Raw genomic sequence first — 18,270 nt, forward strand, 5'->3', positions numbered from 1 at the left:
CTTTTGGATTTTGATTCAGCAACCTGCTTCAGAAAATACTTTTTTTCTCTTATTTGAATTTGTCTGCTTATCTGTCCTTACCTCATATACATAGTTCCCAAACTTTTCACCACCTACCTGTATTCCTTGTACACTCTCTTGATACCTTGCTTTATTTGCGTACATACAAATATACATTCTGAATGTAGATAGCCAGTCATTTGCCACCCACCCAATTCTGTACCCACAAGCATCCACTCCAAGTATCCAGATAAGCAATTTGTGCTCCCAGGTTTTTTCCACCCACTTGTACTCCGCACACATCCTCACTGACTCTGCACACGCGTCATTCTTCACATCCTGTGTCCATACATGTCAGGCTTTAGGCACAGACCAGCATTTCGTTGTACCAGCCTAGACCAAGGAGAATGGGAATCTTGCCACTAGTAAGCAAAAGGCAGAGAAAGAGATGATGATTTCATACGTTCTGTAAAAGTTGCATTCCCTTATCTCATATGTCATGGCATCATGCTCAGATACTTGTTTCTGGGCCAGCTTCTTCAGTAGTCTTCATCTTCAAAATAGATTCTCAGTCTATTCAGTGCTCTATAGAAAATCCAAGAGTCAAGCAATCTGAAAAAAGTAGCAGAAATGTTTGTTACTCCTTCCTCTAGTTCTTATTTTTGATTGTTGAGTGTTAGCTATGCAGAACTATTTTAAAAACATAGAACTTTAATTGGTAACATAAAAATGTTATTAAGTTTTAAAAGCCTTAATTGATAATATAAAAATGTTAATAAGCTTTAAAAGCCTCGAATGCTACACATTTTTCTTTCTTTTGAGTTGTATTGCTTTTTGGAGGAAGATGTTGTCTACTCCTGAGTTTAAAAATTAACCAAGCAAGATTCATCAGAATTAGTTCTGATCTCTGTACTCTTGTTGTTTGTTTAGGAGTGGCCTATCAGTGGTGGAGCATGGAACCTTGGAGCTCAGACTTATCCTGAAATCATTATTACAGGGTGAGAATGAAATTGAGGATTGGTACTTTTAAAATGTTAACGTCTACAGCTTTTGATTGCAGGTTAGCTATGGGTAAGAGTTGACCCTTCAGAATGTGCATATCCTGGCCTCCTCATTTGAGGTATGTGGGTTTTCCCCTTGTGCAAAGTCACCAGAGAAATTCCCATTTGCTGTAGAAAACAGAATTTTGTACTCGGGGATGAGCTACCATTAAGAATTACCATTTGAGGCCCCAGTGTTAGACAGCAAGTCTATAGACTTGTGAAGATGGGGTCTTTGGAAAGGAAAATCCATTGCAACAGAATATTTTGGTCTTGAAGGGCATAGAGAATAGCTTTAAAAAGGGGAGCAGCTGTTCTGCTATAGCTGTTGTCCTTTGGCCTTCTGGAGACTTGGTATCTAGGGACAGTTTGGGAATTCATTTTAATACCCAAGCATTAGCGAGGGTGTGGTGCGCTGGGATGAATTTCACCTTGTGAGTGAGAGCCAGCCCCTTCGCAGAAAGGTATAGAAGGGCTCAGATTGCAGTAGAAGCCCCGTGAGCAATGCCTGATGGATTTTCAAGGGGCCATGCTGTAAAACAGAAGCTGTTCAGCTATGATGCACTCTTGTTTCCCTCTGGTCTCATCCATGCTGATGATAGCAATATACTTGATAAATTGTTATTATCAATGATACTTCACACCTGTTTTTAAAAATAAGATGATTATGTGTACAATAGTACCAATAAGGTGATGAAGGGATTATTCTCATTTTAAACAGAAATGTCTGCTTTCTCCAGCTTTACTTCAGGGATGATTTTATGTTAATAAAATAAACACAGCTGTAAGGTATTGAGCAAAACAAAGTTATTCTCTGTCCTTTCCAAGTTCATTATACATGCCGCTTTTGAGTGCATAGGTTTGACGCTGGCCCACTGCACAGCCAAAAGTGCTGTAATTTTAACTTGTCATTAGCATGAGAATTAATTTCTTGCTGTTGCGATCTTAAAATTCATTGGGGGCTTGGTTGTCTGGAGGAAATGCATGAAGAAGTGTTTTATTAATCTAATCAAACTAACAACAAAATATTTTATTATAGTGAGTATATATATCATTATATATTGTCAGTAAGGTATGGAGAGTTACCACGTGAGCAAAATACAGTTGTTCTGCTTATATTTATCACTCACTGAAAGTAGAAGATGCTTTAGAATTGCATCTTGTTTTAACACATTTAATTTTTATATTTTTTTTTAAGCCATGCAGATGGATCAGTAAAGTTTTGGGATGCTTCTGCCAGTAAGTTTCTAAAGTTCACTTTTATATAATGCTGAAAAATCATACAGGCATATATATGTAACATGATATTTAACAGTATGAGTAGTAATACCTGGGATGATATAATTAGGAATAATGAGGTAAAATTAAGCAATGGACAAGGAGAAAATGAGTATTTCCAAACCCTCATTTCACAAAGGAATTTTACATAGGCATGTAAACTGAACATGACTAAGAGTTGGGTTTTTATTATGTAATTTGTCTATTTGGAAATGAAGGAAAAACAGATACATGCTGCTTAGAGTTTACATCTTCCAGTATTTTCAAGTTATGGTGAACACCAAAAAGAGAAAAATTCACGAGGTCAACAGGAGTTTATCTGCAAAGACAGAAGTTTGAGAGAGCTTTAATATGAACAAAAATAGGATAATTACTTTTATTTAGAGAAGCAGTGTGAGGCATTAGACCTTCTCTTGTGCATATTTCATTACATATGCTCTTGACAAGAATATGCAAATACAGGCATTAAAGTTAGGGTGAAACAATATAACCTGTTGCAAGACCCCAAAGCATTTAGTGTATACACTGCACAGAACCGGTGTCCTAGTCATTTCTTCTTTAATTCTGGCAGGAATGGGGAAAGGAAAAAACTTTTCATAGGAAACATAAACATAACCCACTAATCAGTATGTACATGCTGCAGTAGGAATTTTTCTTAATGATAAAAGCCTAGATGATCATGAATATTCACAATCCCTTCAACAGTAATGGGACTTTCAGTGCATCTCTGATGTCCTGGTCTTAGTCCTGCTTTTCAGGGCATGTACTGCATTACCAGTACCGTACTTGGTAGTTTTTATTTACAAGGTTTTAATTATTACAGAGTTCTATTATTTACAAGGTCTTAACTTTTTAATAGAGTTCAGATTTCATTTGAGATTTCATAGCAAACACAATATCCTGCTGGTATCTCAAGGCACAAAATACTTCACTTTTAGACATACTTTAATTGTGTAATTTTGTGTCTGAAACCACAGATTTGTGGGAGACAGAATTACTAAGCCACTGAAGCAGTTTTCCAAATGTATCTTTGCTCAAAAGCCATTGCTGTTTCTTATTTGCCCTTGTGCAGATGGTACCCAGTAATTCACAGGAGCATAGAAAGCCTCACCTTGTACTCAGGCGCTATGATTCTGTAATTCTTGCAATCCTAGTACGCATGGACCCATGATGTCTGATTTGAAGTGCCACTCTAGATTTGCCACTGGGACTAAGGGCATCCTGAGGCCTCTTCCACCGCCACAGAAGGCAGGAAGAATTGCGTATTCATTACGGAAGCACTTGCTGTAGTTTGTGAAAATTCGGTAGTGTTTTATACACTAAAACTTCCAAAAATACAAAAAAAGGATATGCTGAAACTCCTGAACCATATCTGCACTACAAAATGAAAATGTAATTTTGCTGTGTTTGTCATCTGGTTACGTAACTAAAACACCGTTCTTTCATCTTTTTGTTGCTTTTGTTACACAAGCTAGCTAGACTGATCTACCACAATTACACTAACATATGTAACAGCTTTGCCTTTATGTATATACACACCTTTATAGGTGCTGGGCTTGACTGACTTTTTCTGACGTTATGCAGTTATTAATTAATGACACTGATAAATTAATGTCAAAGTAGTAAAAAAGAGGGAGGAATGTCAATAAAACAAAATGGGGTTAATTGGAATCCCTCCTTTACCTCCAGAATTCACTGCAGTGGAGTTCTAGCCTTGACAAAGGCTTCTGGATATTAAAGTTTTATATACAGGTATAAATACAGATATACTTACTAGTCAAGAAATTCAAAACATTTTAGAACTCCTGTTTGTTCAGAAAGTCTTTGTGTTGCCTAGGCCACCAGCATACTTTCCTAATGTTTTCTCTTGAAGTGCCATACAGTCTTTACATTCTAGCAAGACAGTAACGTCATACAAATGAAATCTTAGTTTCACGTTTCATTAGGAAAATAGCAGCATTATCAGAGCCTCTCTATGACATTGAGTATAAGCCTAATTACGGACATAATGGTTAACACACACCTTTGACATCCTATTCCAGAAAGTACTAAGAAGTGTTTCACTGACAAATATCCATTTTGGAAGTATTAAATACATATGCTACCAGTACTGTGTACCAGAATAATATTTGTATTGTATAATACCCATCTTCTTTTCCTTTTGGGCCTTCATAAGATTCTTTGTTATGCCACAATGGGAAAGAAAATGGGAACTGAGGAATTTTATAACTGATTTGCTTCATGTTAGTCAGTATTTTTTGTATGTTTTAATATATTCCAGTTACTCTACAAATGTTGTACAAATTAAAAACATCAAAGGTCTTTGAAAAACAGAAACTAGGAGAAGGAAAAGGAACAGCTGAGATTGTGGAAGAAGATCCTTTTGCTGTTCAGATGATGTACTGGTGTCCTGAAAGCCGAATTTTCTGTGTGGCGGGAGTTTCTGCATATGTGGTGGTTTACAGGTTCAGCAAACATGAAGTAAATACTGAAATTGCAGTAAGTCCTTCAGAATTTTACTTTCTTACAAAAGAACATAATTTCTAAATCAAGTTGCCTTGCTGTGTCTGTACTCATGTACTTGAATAAAATACAAAATAACAAGCTGTATAAATACAGGTTTCGGGACATTCCATTTTAAACTTTTTGAGAGAAATCTTGATCCTACTTAAGTTAGTGACAAAAATCTAACTGAGTTTTTGGGAGCCAACTTCACTTTTTTGATTTAATAGTAACATACAGTACTGATTTTATAGTTTGCTTTTAAGACTTTATGATACAGTAAATCTCTGTTATACTTACCTGCTCTAAAAATACTGGCTGCTGTATGGATTTATCAGGTAATATACATGGTGTACATACATAATAGTGCTCTTTTTAACTCAAGTATTTCATCTCTTTAATTTATGTTCATAGTGTTTGTACTACAAGGGCACTGAAAATTATCGCTACCTTTAACAAAATAAAAAGATATTTTTTTTCTGGCTTATGCTGGCTTTGTTTCCCTAAAAATAGACACTATATGAAATGTCAGATTATTTATGGCCAAGTACTTGATATTTTTCTAAGCTTTCTGTTGCTTTATCCTGTTGAAATACTCCTTTTTCTGTCTTCATGTCTTAAGCAGTCACCTTATTTCAGGTAGAATCATACAGTTCATGTTCTTTTCACTGCACTGCAGTCACCTTGTACTTATCATTGTTGTACAGCAAGTCTGACTTTGGTTTAAACCTTGCATTTTTGCACAGGAGCCACAACCACTGCTAACAATGTGGATGAACAGCATTTATAATGTAAAACATTCTTAAGTCTAAGAAGTGTAACGGGAGACTACTCTTAAGACAAAGCCAAGCTAAACGTGGCTGCCTCTCCTTCAGGCTTGCCATTCTCTGGTGCTGGAGAATAGTTTGCAACTCTGGACATTCTTTCCAGAAAGTATTTCTTTGTGTCTGTCAGCTCTCAAGAAACCCCAGGGACTGAGCCAAAATTTCCCTTTCATTTTCCACCTTCCTCGATTACAGTTCTTTTCCTTTTCACACTATTTTAATGTACTTCAGAAAGTCTGTAGTTGTAGCCTGGTAAAAAACATGTGTCGTTTCTGGCCTGTAGCCATGTGCCAGCTGGTAAGGAAATTGATTACCTATAGCTGTTCTATTGTTTTCCTCTCGTTTTTTTCCCCCAGAAGCAATTATTAAGCTAGCTGAACGTATCCTTTCAGGAAAGTTTTAAAACTAATGAACAGTAATTTCATGTTACTGACCAGCTCATGTATAATGCTGCTAAAGTTACTACATTTCCGTATTCTTACATTGTTCCATAGCAAATGTGCCTTATCTTTTATTACCTATCATTTAATTTCTTTTTTTTCCTGTCTTCTGTGGCTGAATTGCATCAGAACTAATATTTTCTAAAGTGTTACAATATGTGCAATTTAACAGTTTCTCATGTTTCATCTGTAATTAAGAAGCATTTATATGAGAAATTGTTCTCTGAAGAGTTGCTTTAATATTATCTAATCTTGACAGTACAGTCACTGAGTTCCCCTGGGTTTTGTGCATCCCTGAGATGGGCCTCATCTCTTGCCTTCTGCATTTTTGATGCGGGCATTCAAGACTTCACTCTTAAATGGTGGGGGTTTTCTTAATAGAAAGTATGGGGAGTCTTTGTTAGAATATGTACCTGACTTTAGGCTGTCTGGCTTTGTCTATACTGAGACTGAGCTGGTCAGTCTCAGGATTTCTTTGCTGCCTGGGGTGAGCCCAAGCTCTAGCACTTAGCATCCTCCCTTCTCTAGCAGCCAGCCTGAACTCACCTTGAGTTCAGTCTACAAATCCCAGCATTTTAAGGACCCCATGTTGGTTTGACTGCCTGACGTCAGTCTTGCAATGTTATTGCTGTGGTAAATGGGAAGCATGGAGGCTACTCAAAGGTTTCTCCGTGTAGAAGGGAAGTCTGCTGCTGAATATGCCTTAGAGGCATAGGCTGTGCCTGAGATTTCCTCAATGGAAGTATTATTTGCATCATTCCATATCAGATTCTGGAGGCAAGTAGTATGCATGAGACAAATTCTGCTTCGTATCCAACCTTGGAGTCACTGCCATAGAGTTATGTAAAAAGCATTTGCTGTTGTTGTTCTCTCATCTGAAGCTACTCCATCCTGTCTCAAAAGGATATCTAGGTATCTATTAAACATGATCACTTTCTCAGTGATCAGTTTTTCCTCAGTGAAGCTCCTCTTCAAAGGTCTTGAGAAGACCTATAGGAAAAAAGTTTACTCTGGTTTGAACGTAGAAAGCAGAATCAACGAGCCTCATGATGGGATCCGCCAAAAAGATCTTTACCATGTGTCAAAATAAATTGGTACAATAGGTCTGTACCCCCAAAGGTCCCGTTAAAGCAGGGGCCAAAACTTAAAAAAAAATTCAGTCATGTTATTAGCCTAAGTTTTTCCTTCTCTCTACAAATGGACAATAGCTAGAACTTAACAAAATGAATTTTAGTAGAAAAAGGAAGACACAAAGAAAAACATCCAAAGAAGAATGATGCATTTCTAACATGGCAAGCAGAAGAACATACTCTTCAACAGTTACTTCAGTCCTGACTGAAGATTAAACAGCATTATAAATTGTTTGGGTGAGCAGCAATTACTTCCAGGAGATTAGATTTTCCTGAACTCAATATTTCACTCATTAGCCTTTGAAGGCAAATGTTGTCCATAGGTTTTTTTTAGCCGATTCAGGCAAAAAATATCCATGCATTTTGCAAGGAGAAAAAAAAATGTGAAATTTTGAGAAAGGACCCTTTCTCTTCTGGTTGAGCAGAATCAATTCTTTCTGAAATCTTACGTGTTTTAGCACAATGGTTGACAAATGGGAGAGCCTTCGATACTGGTCATTATCTCCCAATTCTCATAAAACCTAGGTATTTTCTTAATCTCCGTTCTGGTACAGATATCTCAGTGAGAGATCACTAAGATGGAGTTTGCAGTGTCTACATCTGTAATTGCTTCTGATCACTTCAAGGTACCAGCACTGAAATTACTATTCAGCTAGTAATCCCAAAACCTTATCTCTGAGGACTGTACCTTGGTTTTTATTCTTTTCAAAATGGGGATCTCCTTGGACAATTTGTGAGGTAGAAAGAATTGCCCAATATTTACTGTGATTCTTTGAGATGATTACTTATTGAGCTCCCTGTCCAGTTTCCTGTGTGTTTTGGAGTCCTTCAGTTAAGGTTTCCTGAATTAGTGGAAAGAATCAAAGGGTGGTTGGGCATGGTTGGTCTCCTTTTCCCTATCTAGAGAGCCTAGAAGGAAGGCAAAGGCTAACTGGTTTGAACTTTGCTTTTCAGAATCTGCCAAATTCATGTTCAGCCTAAGGAATACGGAACTCTCTGTGCTGTTATCTCTGATTTCCTGACCCCCACCTATGGATAAATGGAGTTTGTTCATCAGTACTGCCCACACTGTCAGGCTTCTGCATACTGGCTAAAACCTGTCTTGTAGAGACTGTTGTACTAGTAATAAGGAGGCAGAGCTGATGATCATTCTTTTAATGAATTTGCTTAGGAAAAAGATAACAGGAAATAGGCAGAAAATTTTCATGACACTTATCCTCAATGGTGACTTCTTATGTCGAAATATTATGTATTTGGGGGTGAATGATTAACTTCTCTTTTCATAATAACTTCTGGAAAGTTGTATTCTTGCCTTTCATTTACAATAAAAGGCTTGAATCAAAGTCAGCACTGGAAAAATATACCTGTGTATTTCTCCATCAGTGTAGAATAGATGAGTAGTTCCTATCTAACGTTGCTGTTAGACTGTATAAATAACAAATGGCAGTATTCTTTGCCTGCAAATTATAATGATAAATGTGGAGGTTTAGTTTTTTTTAAAAGGCTTACTGATATTTCAGCAGCTTGCTTCATTAAATTATAACTTAGCTTTTTATTTATTCAAGTCATTAGAGGTGCGACTTCAGTATGAAGTAGAAGATATCATTACTCCTGAACCGGAAATAATTCCTCCATTTCCAGATGCCTCCTCCCAGCTTCCTTCTTTAAAGAGCCTTTCAGGCAGTACCAACACTGTAGCATGTGAAGGAACAATGAAGGATAGTATCCCATGTCTTAGGTAAGCCTATGCCATTGTTCAAAGATTTATCTTTCTAAAAAGCATTCCTATCTGTTGTATTAACAATCCGTCAACTATGAAGAAAAAGAGGTTAATCGTATGCATGCAACACAAAATGAGAAGAAACCAGAATATCGGACAAACAAAAGAATTAAGGCAAAATAATTAACAAGGGATTTAAAAGGCTAGAAGTAATTATGGGAAGATAAACTATTACAGTAAAGGCCTGACTGTAACTTTCCAATATGATCTAGGATTATGTCTTCATCTCATACCCACATTTTTGAATGGAGTACAAGCACTACAGAATAAATCAAGGAATTTCTGAGGAACTTTTTTTTGAGTTCACAAAGAGACTTCCATAAAGCAGACATGTGCAAAGCTTTCCTTCCTTGATTAACTAGTATAACACTAAAACCTTTCTTTGTGAAAGAAGTACATGCATTTTGTGGTGTGTAGGGGATGGAAACTATGTTCATACTCATGAAACAATCTTTAAAATACCCAAGTATGAAACAGTTGCACTGTGTGGAAGTGTATATATGTTTAATCTTTGGAAAGAAGCAATTTTTTGTCTGCTAGAGTACACATTGCCACTGTTTGGAGTAGATTAATATGTTCTTACTAATAAGGCAGATAAATTATGGGTTTGAATGGTTTCAAAACAGAATTCTGTACAAAACTACACAAACTGTAATTTTCCAGCAATTATAGTGCACTGCTGATAACAATTGCTCTCATTTTAGTAAATTAATTATTATTTCAGTCTAATTATTATTAAATATTTTAAATGCCTCAATTATTTCAAAGGCAATTTAAATGAACGTTGCCTGACTTTGCAGATACTTTGGGCTGTTGAGCTCCTGAAAATAACATTAGCATTTAAAAGCAATATCGTGACATTGTTCTTGTAAAATTAACAGTATTTTTTGGCATCCTGTTCATTTGTCCACCTCATTCAGTCAGGCAGTTGAACCTCAGACATCAGTTTAATCATTAATGTAAACCATAAAAATCAATAGAAGAGGCAGAAAGAAGTTATTAAAAAAAATCCCAATGCGAAATCTATTTATGACATTGAAATCAGCAAGAATGGAATCGATTTATTTCAGTGGCTAAGATTTTCCCTTAAGGGATTCTTATTTGGTTTGGTCTGGTGAGGAGAGGAATTGCTGATCTTGGAGGCAGAAAAGCTGTAATGAACCAGTAAAGGTTGTGCTGGTTAGTTTTTAGAAGCTTGTTTAACTCCATATAATCTCATATTAAGCTGGCCAACTGATTCCTGTCCCATTTCTTATGCATTATATAGCATAAGAAGATATTCTGAAAAAGGAAAATCAAAGCAAAATGATTAAGCAACAATTATTTTTATCCCCCCCCCCCAGCTTCTCCAGAGTTTCTCATCTGAGGAATGTTGAAGTTTTCAGATTTGTTTCTCCAACAGAAATGAAAGTCAAAACCTGGAATTCCTGCAAAATATCCCTGTTCTGATTGGAGTGCCTAGTCTCAATGTACGGGTATATGCACAGTATGCTGCAAGTGCTGGTACTGGTCTGGACTTACTAAGGGATTGTGCTTCACTAGTATTTTCTCAAGAGAAGCAGTTGTTATTCATGGCCTGGTCTGTTTGTTTGTTTGTTATTTTGTACCTCTTCTTCTTAGCGTTAAGACTCGGCCCCTGCGAATGCCTCCTGGATACCAAGCAGATCTTGTTATTCAGTTGGTGTGGGTGGATGGTGAGCCTCCACAACAGATTACCAGTCTTGCTGTAAACTCTGCTTATGGACTGTAAGTAACTCAAAATTAAGGTTGCATTGATTTCTTGTCTATTGCACTAAATCATGTATTTTCCAACTGTACTTTGAAGTTTCCCGCAGACAATTAAAGTCAGAGTAAAAGTAATCAAAAGGTGCTATAACGCAGATTCTTGGGGAAAAATTATTTGAACTCACATAAAGATTGTAATATGAGATGTTAAACTACCATTCTTGCCCATATTTTTTAGTGTTCCTATTTAAAAGACTGAATCTTTTCACGTTATTCTGTCCATCCTTTCAAATAAAATCTAATTACCTCTCAAATCTATAATTTTTAAAGTTATTTTGAAAGGATCACCAAGGTGAAATACATTTCATAGAAAATGGTGATGTGATTAAGTGTTAAATGTCATTTATCATGACATCATATCTTAGTTGGAAATTGTCTTCCGAGGACAGCATTTTTATGTCTGTGCTAATCTCTGTTTGCAAGAGAACCAGTAACCTGAAATTGAAAATTGAATAAGGAACATTCAAATGCTAACTTCTGTATGGAAATGCATGTGAGCCTATCTGTGTGTATTTTTTTCCTCTGGTTCAATTTATTTGCCAATTTTTAATGTTTCCTCTTACTGAGAAGTCACCCAGATACGTTAAAATGGTTTACCCTCTAGAAGGTGTTACTCCAATAAAAACTATAGGCTGTAATGGGTGTTAGGTGTCTGACTCCTACTGATTTTCAGTAAGTCACTTGACTCTCTGAAGAGACTTTGGAAATTCTATGCAGAGCCTTTACATCTGCAAAAATATTGTCATTTGGGGGCTATTTTGTCAAGTTTTTGGCCTGAGTTTCCAGACAGTTTCCTATTTGTGAACTTCAGAAGTTTCTTTTGGTTTACCATACCTACAGGGATTTGGCACTTGTGCTTATTGTTGGGTTTTGCCTAATTTGCTCCCTTCCAGGTCTCAGGCCTCAAGGCAGCATCTGACTTCAGGAAATAATCGCACCATTCTCTCACTTGTAAACTACTCTGACAGCTTGCAGTTCTCTTAGTACTCACAGGGGTTTCCTAAACATCCCTGATTCAATGAAAGGCTTTAAATTGTTTCCTTTGCTAGGAGCAGTAATAGCTTACAGGACAGCCTCCTTTAAAACACCATATACTAAGTACACGTGTGTTTCAGAGATAAATGCATGTATCAGTAAAATAGCCCAATAATCTAAATTTAACTTCCCTACAAAAGCTACCCAAGAAAGGCCTGTTTCTTTAAATTTCTACTGCAGAGTCGTCTTCTGCAGAGTTTTTTTTTCTCTCCCTCTCTCTTTTCTCTCTCAACTTTTTCTTTGGGCCTATGACAAGGTACAGTCCTATCCTGCATCAGAATTTTTGTTTAATGCTTTAGTTTTCTCCTGTTATCTATCCTCACAATGTGGAAAAACTATGCCACTTCAGCATGAAGCTTGAGGATATGTCATTTTTTCCATGCTAGTTGTAGGGTTATTTGGGTCATCTTTTCCCTAAATTTTTTTTCCTATAAGTTTAACTAGGAGGAAGGCATAGGATAGTGTGTTCTGGAGTGTTTACTTACTGAAAATGTTTGTGCAAAATTCATAATAATAATAACTGTTTGCACCACTTAATAACATATTACTAATACATTTAAGGAACATTTCTTTTCTCAGAGTGGCATTTGGAAATTGCAATGGTTTGGCCGTTGTGGATTTTATGCAGAAGACCGTACTGCTGAGCATGGGAACCCTTGACCTATACGGATCAAGTGATCCATACCAACGTCAACCCCGTTCACCTCGCAAAAGCAGGCAGTTTGCTGCAGGTAGGAAATCAATTATTGTGGTTATGAGCCTGATATGTTCTTTGGTTTTTTTGCCTGTGGCTTTTTATAGTGCTTTTGAAATGCATGACTATTTGCCGGCCAGTGGGGTTTCTATAACTTGACAAAAGAAACCTGACATGCTTTAGGTACTGACACCTCTCTCAGAAACAAAATGTTTTATGAAGTTTATTCTTTTGGGATGGAGGTCAGCAAGTAATTTCCTTAGCTGAGTCTGTAAAAAATCATAATGAACAGAGCAGTAAATTGTTTCTCTGGCCATCACTTGAAGTGTAGTCTGTATACTATTTTCTTTCTGGCTTCAGTAAGTTCATACCAATAGGTGAGACTTCAATTTAACTTAATTGCATCTTGTGCCAAGTGCTGTTCATTGGTATTTGAATAGGCAGTTGTGTCTGGAGAAGCGTAACACCTGAGAGACACGTTATGCAGGTAGGATAAGTAGCTCAAATTAGCCACTTTGTTAGTGAATTGAAGCTCTTACTATAAACTTAGTAAATCCAGCTGTACCCCATTTGAAAATTTCATGCCAGGAGAATCACATTTGTAAGTCATAGCTATTATTATGCATTGTGTATTAGTAATAGTAGTCCATCAACACAGCTAAATTTTACCATACATTTTTGGTTATCTAAAAAATTTACTTGTATGAGAAAAAAGTCAGAAGATCTTCTATGTTACAAGTCTATTTACTTTATATATTCCATAGTAACATACTGGAGTCACACACACAATTATTAAATGTTTTATATAGCTGTGAAGTTTTAGAATTAGATTTAAAAATCTGTTTGAAAACGTTGAATTTTAAATCTAACCATAAAATTATCGAGGCAGCAGATTATAGTGGGTTTATGACATCAGCATTTTCATCAGCAGACCCTGCACTAAATCATCAAATCCTATTTCTCTATAGAGTCAATGGAAACTTTTTTGAATTGGGAATATGCTTGTACTCCAAACAGAAAGTAAAGTTTAGAGACTAAAACGTAAGTCTTCAGGCCTACTTCTGTTCCTGAAAGGCCATCTATCTCCCTTTCTAGGCATTTAATCATGGCAAGCTTAGTTCTCAGCTGTGCCAAGTGTTAAAGATGTAAATTTGGCACAGCTGAGGAGAGAAGGGAGAAGCAGCTTTAAGCTACCTTCAGCTTCTCTGTCTGGTTCAGCCAGCCTCCCAGCAGCTCCCGAAGTAATTTGAGCAGCTAGCCACAAGCAATATGCTGCAGAGCTCTGTACAAAAGGTGGAGGGTGGCTGATGTAGAAATAGCTGTTATCAGCACTGTACCACATAGGATTTCTCTGTGTCAGTGACAGTCTCGGCCAGTCCTTTAAGGCAACGTTCCAGCTATGCAGCGCTGCTAGAATGAAGCCCACTGGGGATAAGTGACCGCTAAGAAGGAATACGCACTCCTAGATTGCTCATAGAAACTATGCATCTAAAAAAAGCCTCAGCTGCTTTCTCACCATCCATCCCACATCCTTTACTTTTCTGATTATTTTTCTTGTTATATCTCCCAACTGGAAGGTAAGCATCTGCTGAAATTTCTTCACCTTGGCTGTTCTAGATGCTGGTTATGATATCACTTCCTTTCACTTTAGACTGTTTTTTCTCTCTTTCCTCTGCCTGCTGCTGATGCTGGTGTACTGGCATGTTCCAAAGACAACTTTTGCATGCGTGGCCTGTCTAACTTTTATCCAGATTTAACGAAACGGATCCGTACTTCCTATCAGAGTAAGTTCTATAAAGGTTAGGCAAATAGCTTTATCATGATTGGACTATGCCTGACTTAAACCCATGTGTTTGTGCTTTGTAATGTGTTTTTTTAAACACATTCAGCATGCATGCAAACTTACTACATTTTGTGATGTCAACCATGCTTAATTTTGACAATTATCTTTATTATACAGATATTTCAGATCTGTTTTCCTCTTCCAAAAGAGTCAATGAGAAAACCTCAGTGACTTCTGTGAGGCAGATTGGGCCTTAGAAATTATTTTTTCAACAATGTTACATTCTTGATGACAGTATCGTTCTTTGGTTTTATATTCATTTCAGTGTACCTCTACTTATATGAAGCATTTCTTGTTTTGGAATGGCACTGCCTGGTTGTAGTTATTAATTAATTCTTCCCTATTTTCAGAAGAGCAATGTGGATTAAAAGAGTACTGATTGGATTGGGTGCTGTGAAATTTAAAATTTTAATCTCTGTTTGGTACTTGAATATTTGACTTTGGGGAACCATCCCACGCCTCTGATCTTTAATGGGGAATGTAAAGTGGGTATAAAAATACATACATCAAAGAGAGCCATGAAAATTAATGTTTTTAATATCTTTAAATTTTGAATTATAGTGATAACGTAATTTAAATATTAGTATTCATCACTGCAGAATGCGATGAACAAAGCAATAATTAATTTTGCAAAAATGACTGTTCAACAGTTGAGCTGTATGTATCTTAATTAACTGCAGTGCCTATATGTAATTAGGTCTCCAGGATGCCTCTTATTCGTCTCTTTTTAAAGTAGTTTTCACAGAACAGCTGGATAGGCAGTTTTACATTAAATACTCAGTATAGGCAAGATAAAGGGGTGGCAGTTGTTTTATCATCTCACATAAATAGAAATGTGTAGCTATTGAAATAGATTTGTACAGTCGCACAAGAAATTCTATTCTGTCTCTCTAGACTGATGACTCAACAACTGATTTCTATGATTTTATTTTGTAATACTTCATAAAAGGTGACCTCTTTAGTTAAGACTAGTCCAGTTACAAATCCAGCAGTCCATAAAAAGGTTTAGTGTATAATGTCTTAAAGTTTTTGTCTGGTCTTGCTAATTTCAAGTCTGTAACAGAGAACCTGAGGGATGGACAGCAGTCAAAGGTTCAGGGGGTTTCCCTCTGCTAAAAAATTAATAAAGTCTAAGACCAAAAATGGCCAACATTTTCATTCAAAATGACAAACACAGACCATAGAGTTTTTCATAGCTGAAAATGTGTTATATTGTTTCCATCCTCAACCTCAAAATTGGAAAAGTCCACAAAATCTTTCTGTATACATTGTAACTGAAGAGTATGAGTCTGACTCATGTGTGAGATCATTAACTGCTTCATTTCTTGCCTCAGAAGTTATTTGGTTGTTGCTTTTGCCATTTGATACTTATACAGGAGTATGTACTGTGTGATCAGAAAGATGCACCAGGCAATAAGATAAAGAACAGGGCGAGAATGTGTCATAGACTGTAAAATATCTTGCTAAGTCATTCTCAATTTATGCTTTGCTATATGTCTGATCTGAGATAGGAGTTTTAAGAGGGGTATTGAGAATGGATTTAAGATTTTGCTTACAAGTTTATCTCTTCTCGTAAGGGATGATGATGGGAAAAGAAAAATAAATTATTTTTGGAAATTGTGTAGTTGAAGCTGATATTAAGGCAAAAGCAGGAGCAGCCATGTGATAACATAAGCATTAGGTCTAAAGTTTTGAGGGTGATATAAATGAAAGTGGAAGTTAATGGGAAGACATATCAGGAGTTGATTCAATTAAGTAATGAACCAGGAAGATAATTGCATTAGGATCAGTTTGAGAGAGTAAGACTCGCAGGCATTGAAGCCAAAGAAGAGATTATCAAGGACCAAGATACTTAGACTTTTGTTGGTAATTTTGGAGGTGATTTGCAGGAAGAAACAGTCTAGTTTAGTATCCAGCCTGAACCTGAGAGCTAAAGTGTGAAGTTCCAAGGGTGAAACCAATATTATGGATTGGAGTATCAGGGAAGGCAGTGGTGCTCTTAGCTGTGTTGAAGTAGCAAAGAGAAGACTTCAGCACAAAAAAATAGAGTTCATCTTGGCAACATTAAGTTCATGTCTGGACACTTGTGAGTAAATTTTAGAAAGACAGGATTACTACTCTAACTTGGATGGATGGAATCCAAGTTAAGAGATGTGTATTTATGAATCATTAGGGTAAAAAAAGATATTTATTGCCCTGTTTATACGAGAGAACCTCTCCAAATACTGGGACAGAGGAATAAAGGAAGTGTTGAAGTTTCAGTCTGGGGTACGTTGCAACTGAAGAGGGAAAGGAAAAAAAAAAAAGCCACCATCAAACAGGGAAGAGCAGCAATATGTTGGAGAAGAGAGGTCTTTCCAAAGGAAGGACATAACCAAAATGTCACAGACATCTGATATGCAAAGCACAGTGGTGGAATAATTCTTTTGAATTTTAGGCAATAAATCTGTAGAGAGCTTGGTAAAAGTTACGTATACATGTGTAAGCTAGACTCAGAACCGTCTGGAGCAGACTTGGAGCATTAAGACAGCACATTCTCTGGTTTGGGAGGTGAGAGCGTGAAGGGAGAAGCAAGAAGGGAAGAAATTAGAAGGAGAAATGTCATCGGTTCTAGGCATACATAGTGGGAGAGACTGAGACGTAATTGTCCTATCGGGGAAGTAATTTGAGGAAACTAAGAGGCTAAGATGAGGGTAAGTGCAGAGCTGGGGGTAGCTGTCGGGTGTTGATGACCCGTTCCATTTGCTGTAACATCTGCTGGCAGCCACCTTCCTTTGTAGCAAGAATGTGTGTCGAGCCAAATAAACTCTCTCTGCAGTAGTGCAGAACTGTGTTGTTGTTTGGTTGGTTATCTTTTGTTTTTCTTCAACTGATAACGAAGTTGTACGTTGTTGTATGTTACCTATTGGTAGATAACATATATTCAAGTATTAAAACAAGTACGTTTACTGCATATAGACAGACAGTGTTTGCAGCAGAATATAAAAATACCACCTTGCAAAACCAACTTGCATCTCCTACTAGAAATTCATACCATCTGTTGGTAAAACAAGAAAATAAGTAGTCTTTATGAAGCATCCAAAAAGTCAGCAAGTTCAAAGGATGTTGATCCATTGGAAAAGAATTTTCAGAATGAAGACTTTTCAGTGAGAACTCCTTGTTCCTCCTTCAGGCCAGTCCCCTGAGAGGATGTAGGCAAAAGTAACCTTGGTCTGACAGGAGGACACAGAAAACTGTGTGTTATGAGTCATTACGTATCAGTAATTGACACTTCAAATCACACCTCACAACACAGTAGAAGATAATATAGGTTGAGTTTTAAGTCAACAGCTATATTCTGAACTAGCTGTCATTTCCAAAGATTGCATCATATTTAAACATAAAGAAAACATAGTATGGTAATTTAGTGTGAAAATGATGGATTAAGATAACACTGGGCTTACTTATTGGCTTGTGAATATTTATGATAATTTATTTATAATTCATTTATAAATAAGCAAGATGTGATGGCTTTGGGTGCTTTTAAGTAAATGATTGGTCTGAATCATTTAATCACAGAGGTAGAAATTTAAAATTAAAAAATTAATTATAAATTAAATTATGAGTTTATAGAAGTTGTTACTCCATACTTGGCAATACATTTTTTTGATGCTTCAGTATAGAGGAAATGGGAATCACAGTAAACTTTGAAAAGTATCTATGGGATGTGTCTTTAAAAATGCTTTAATGCCTTATGTGACGTATTTATATCTTGCACTTTTTCACACAATTATAATTTGTTTGAATCAAAGCCAATTTCTTTATAATGTCAATGGTATATGTTCTCACAGGTGGTTGTTTCCATTGCCAATCTCAGTTATTTGCCTTTAGTTTTGCTGCTATGTTCTTCTTGCTCTACCTGGACTCAAAATTTGCTGGC

At 36.6% G+C, this 18,270-nt stretch overlaps 1 protein-coding gene across 10 annotated transcripts in view; it reads left to right on the forward strand.

Annotated features, from left to right (window-relative positions):
- The window catches only part of STXBP5L (syntaxin binding protein 5L), a 194,424-nt gene that overhangs the window by 124,894 nt on the left and 51,260 nt on the right, over positions 1-18,270 (forward strand). For 6 of the 10 annotated variants that reach the window (XM_069785870.1, XM_069785871.1, XM_069785872.1 and 3 more), the window contains exons 13-19: positions 931-998; positions 2,239-2,279; positions 4,600-4,817; positions 8,780-8,952; positions 10,615-10,740; positions 12,394-12,545; positions 14,221-14,292. In XM_069785870.1, the coding sequence (XP_069641971.1) occupies positions 931-998; positions 2,239-2,279; positions 4,600-4,817; positions 8,780-8,952; positions 10,615-10,740; positions 12,394-12,545; positions 14,221-14,292 (850 nt within the window). The remainder of the gene's footprint in view (positions 1-930; positions 999-2,238; positions 2,280-4,599; positions 4,818-8,779; positions 8,953-10,614; positions 10,741-12,393; positions 12,546-14,220; positions 14,293-18,270) is intronic. The other 4 variants (XM_069785873.1, XM_069785876.1, XM_069785878.1 and 1 more) reach the window with 1 other exon arrangement.

The sequence above is a fragment of the Haliaeetus albicilla genome, chromosome 6 (assembly GCF_947461875.1).
Source record: "Haliaeetus albicilla chromosome 6, bHalAlb1.1, whole genome shotgun sequence".
Classification (NCBI taxonomy): Eukaryota; Metazoa; Chordata; class Aves; order Accipitriformes; family Accipitridae; genus Haliaeetus; species Haliaeetus albicilla.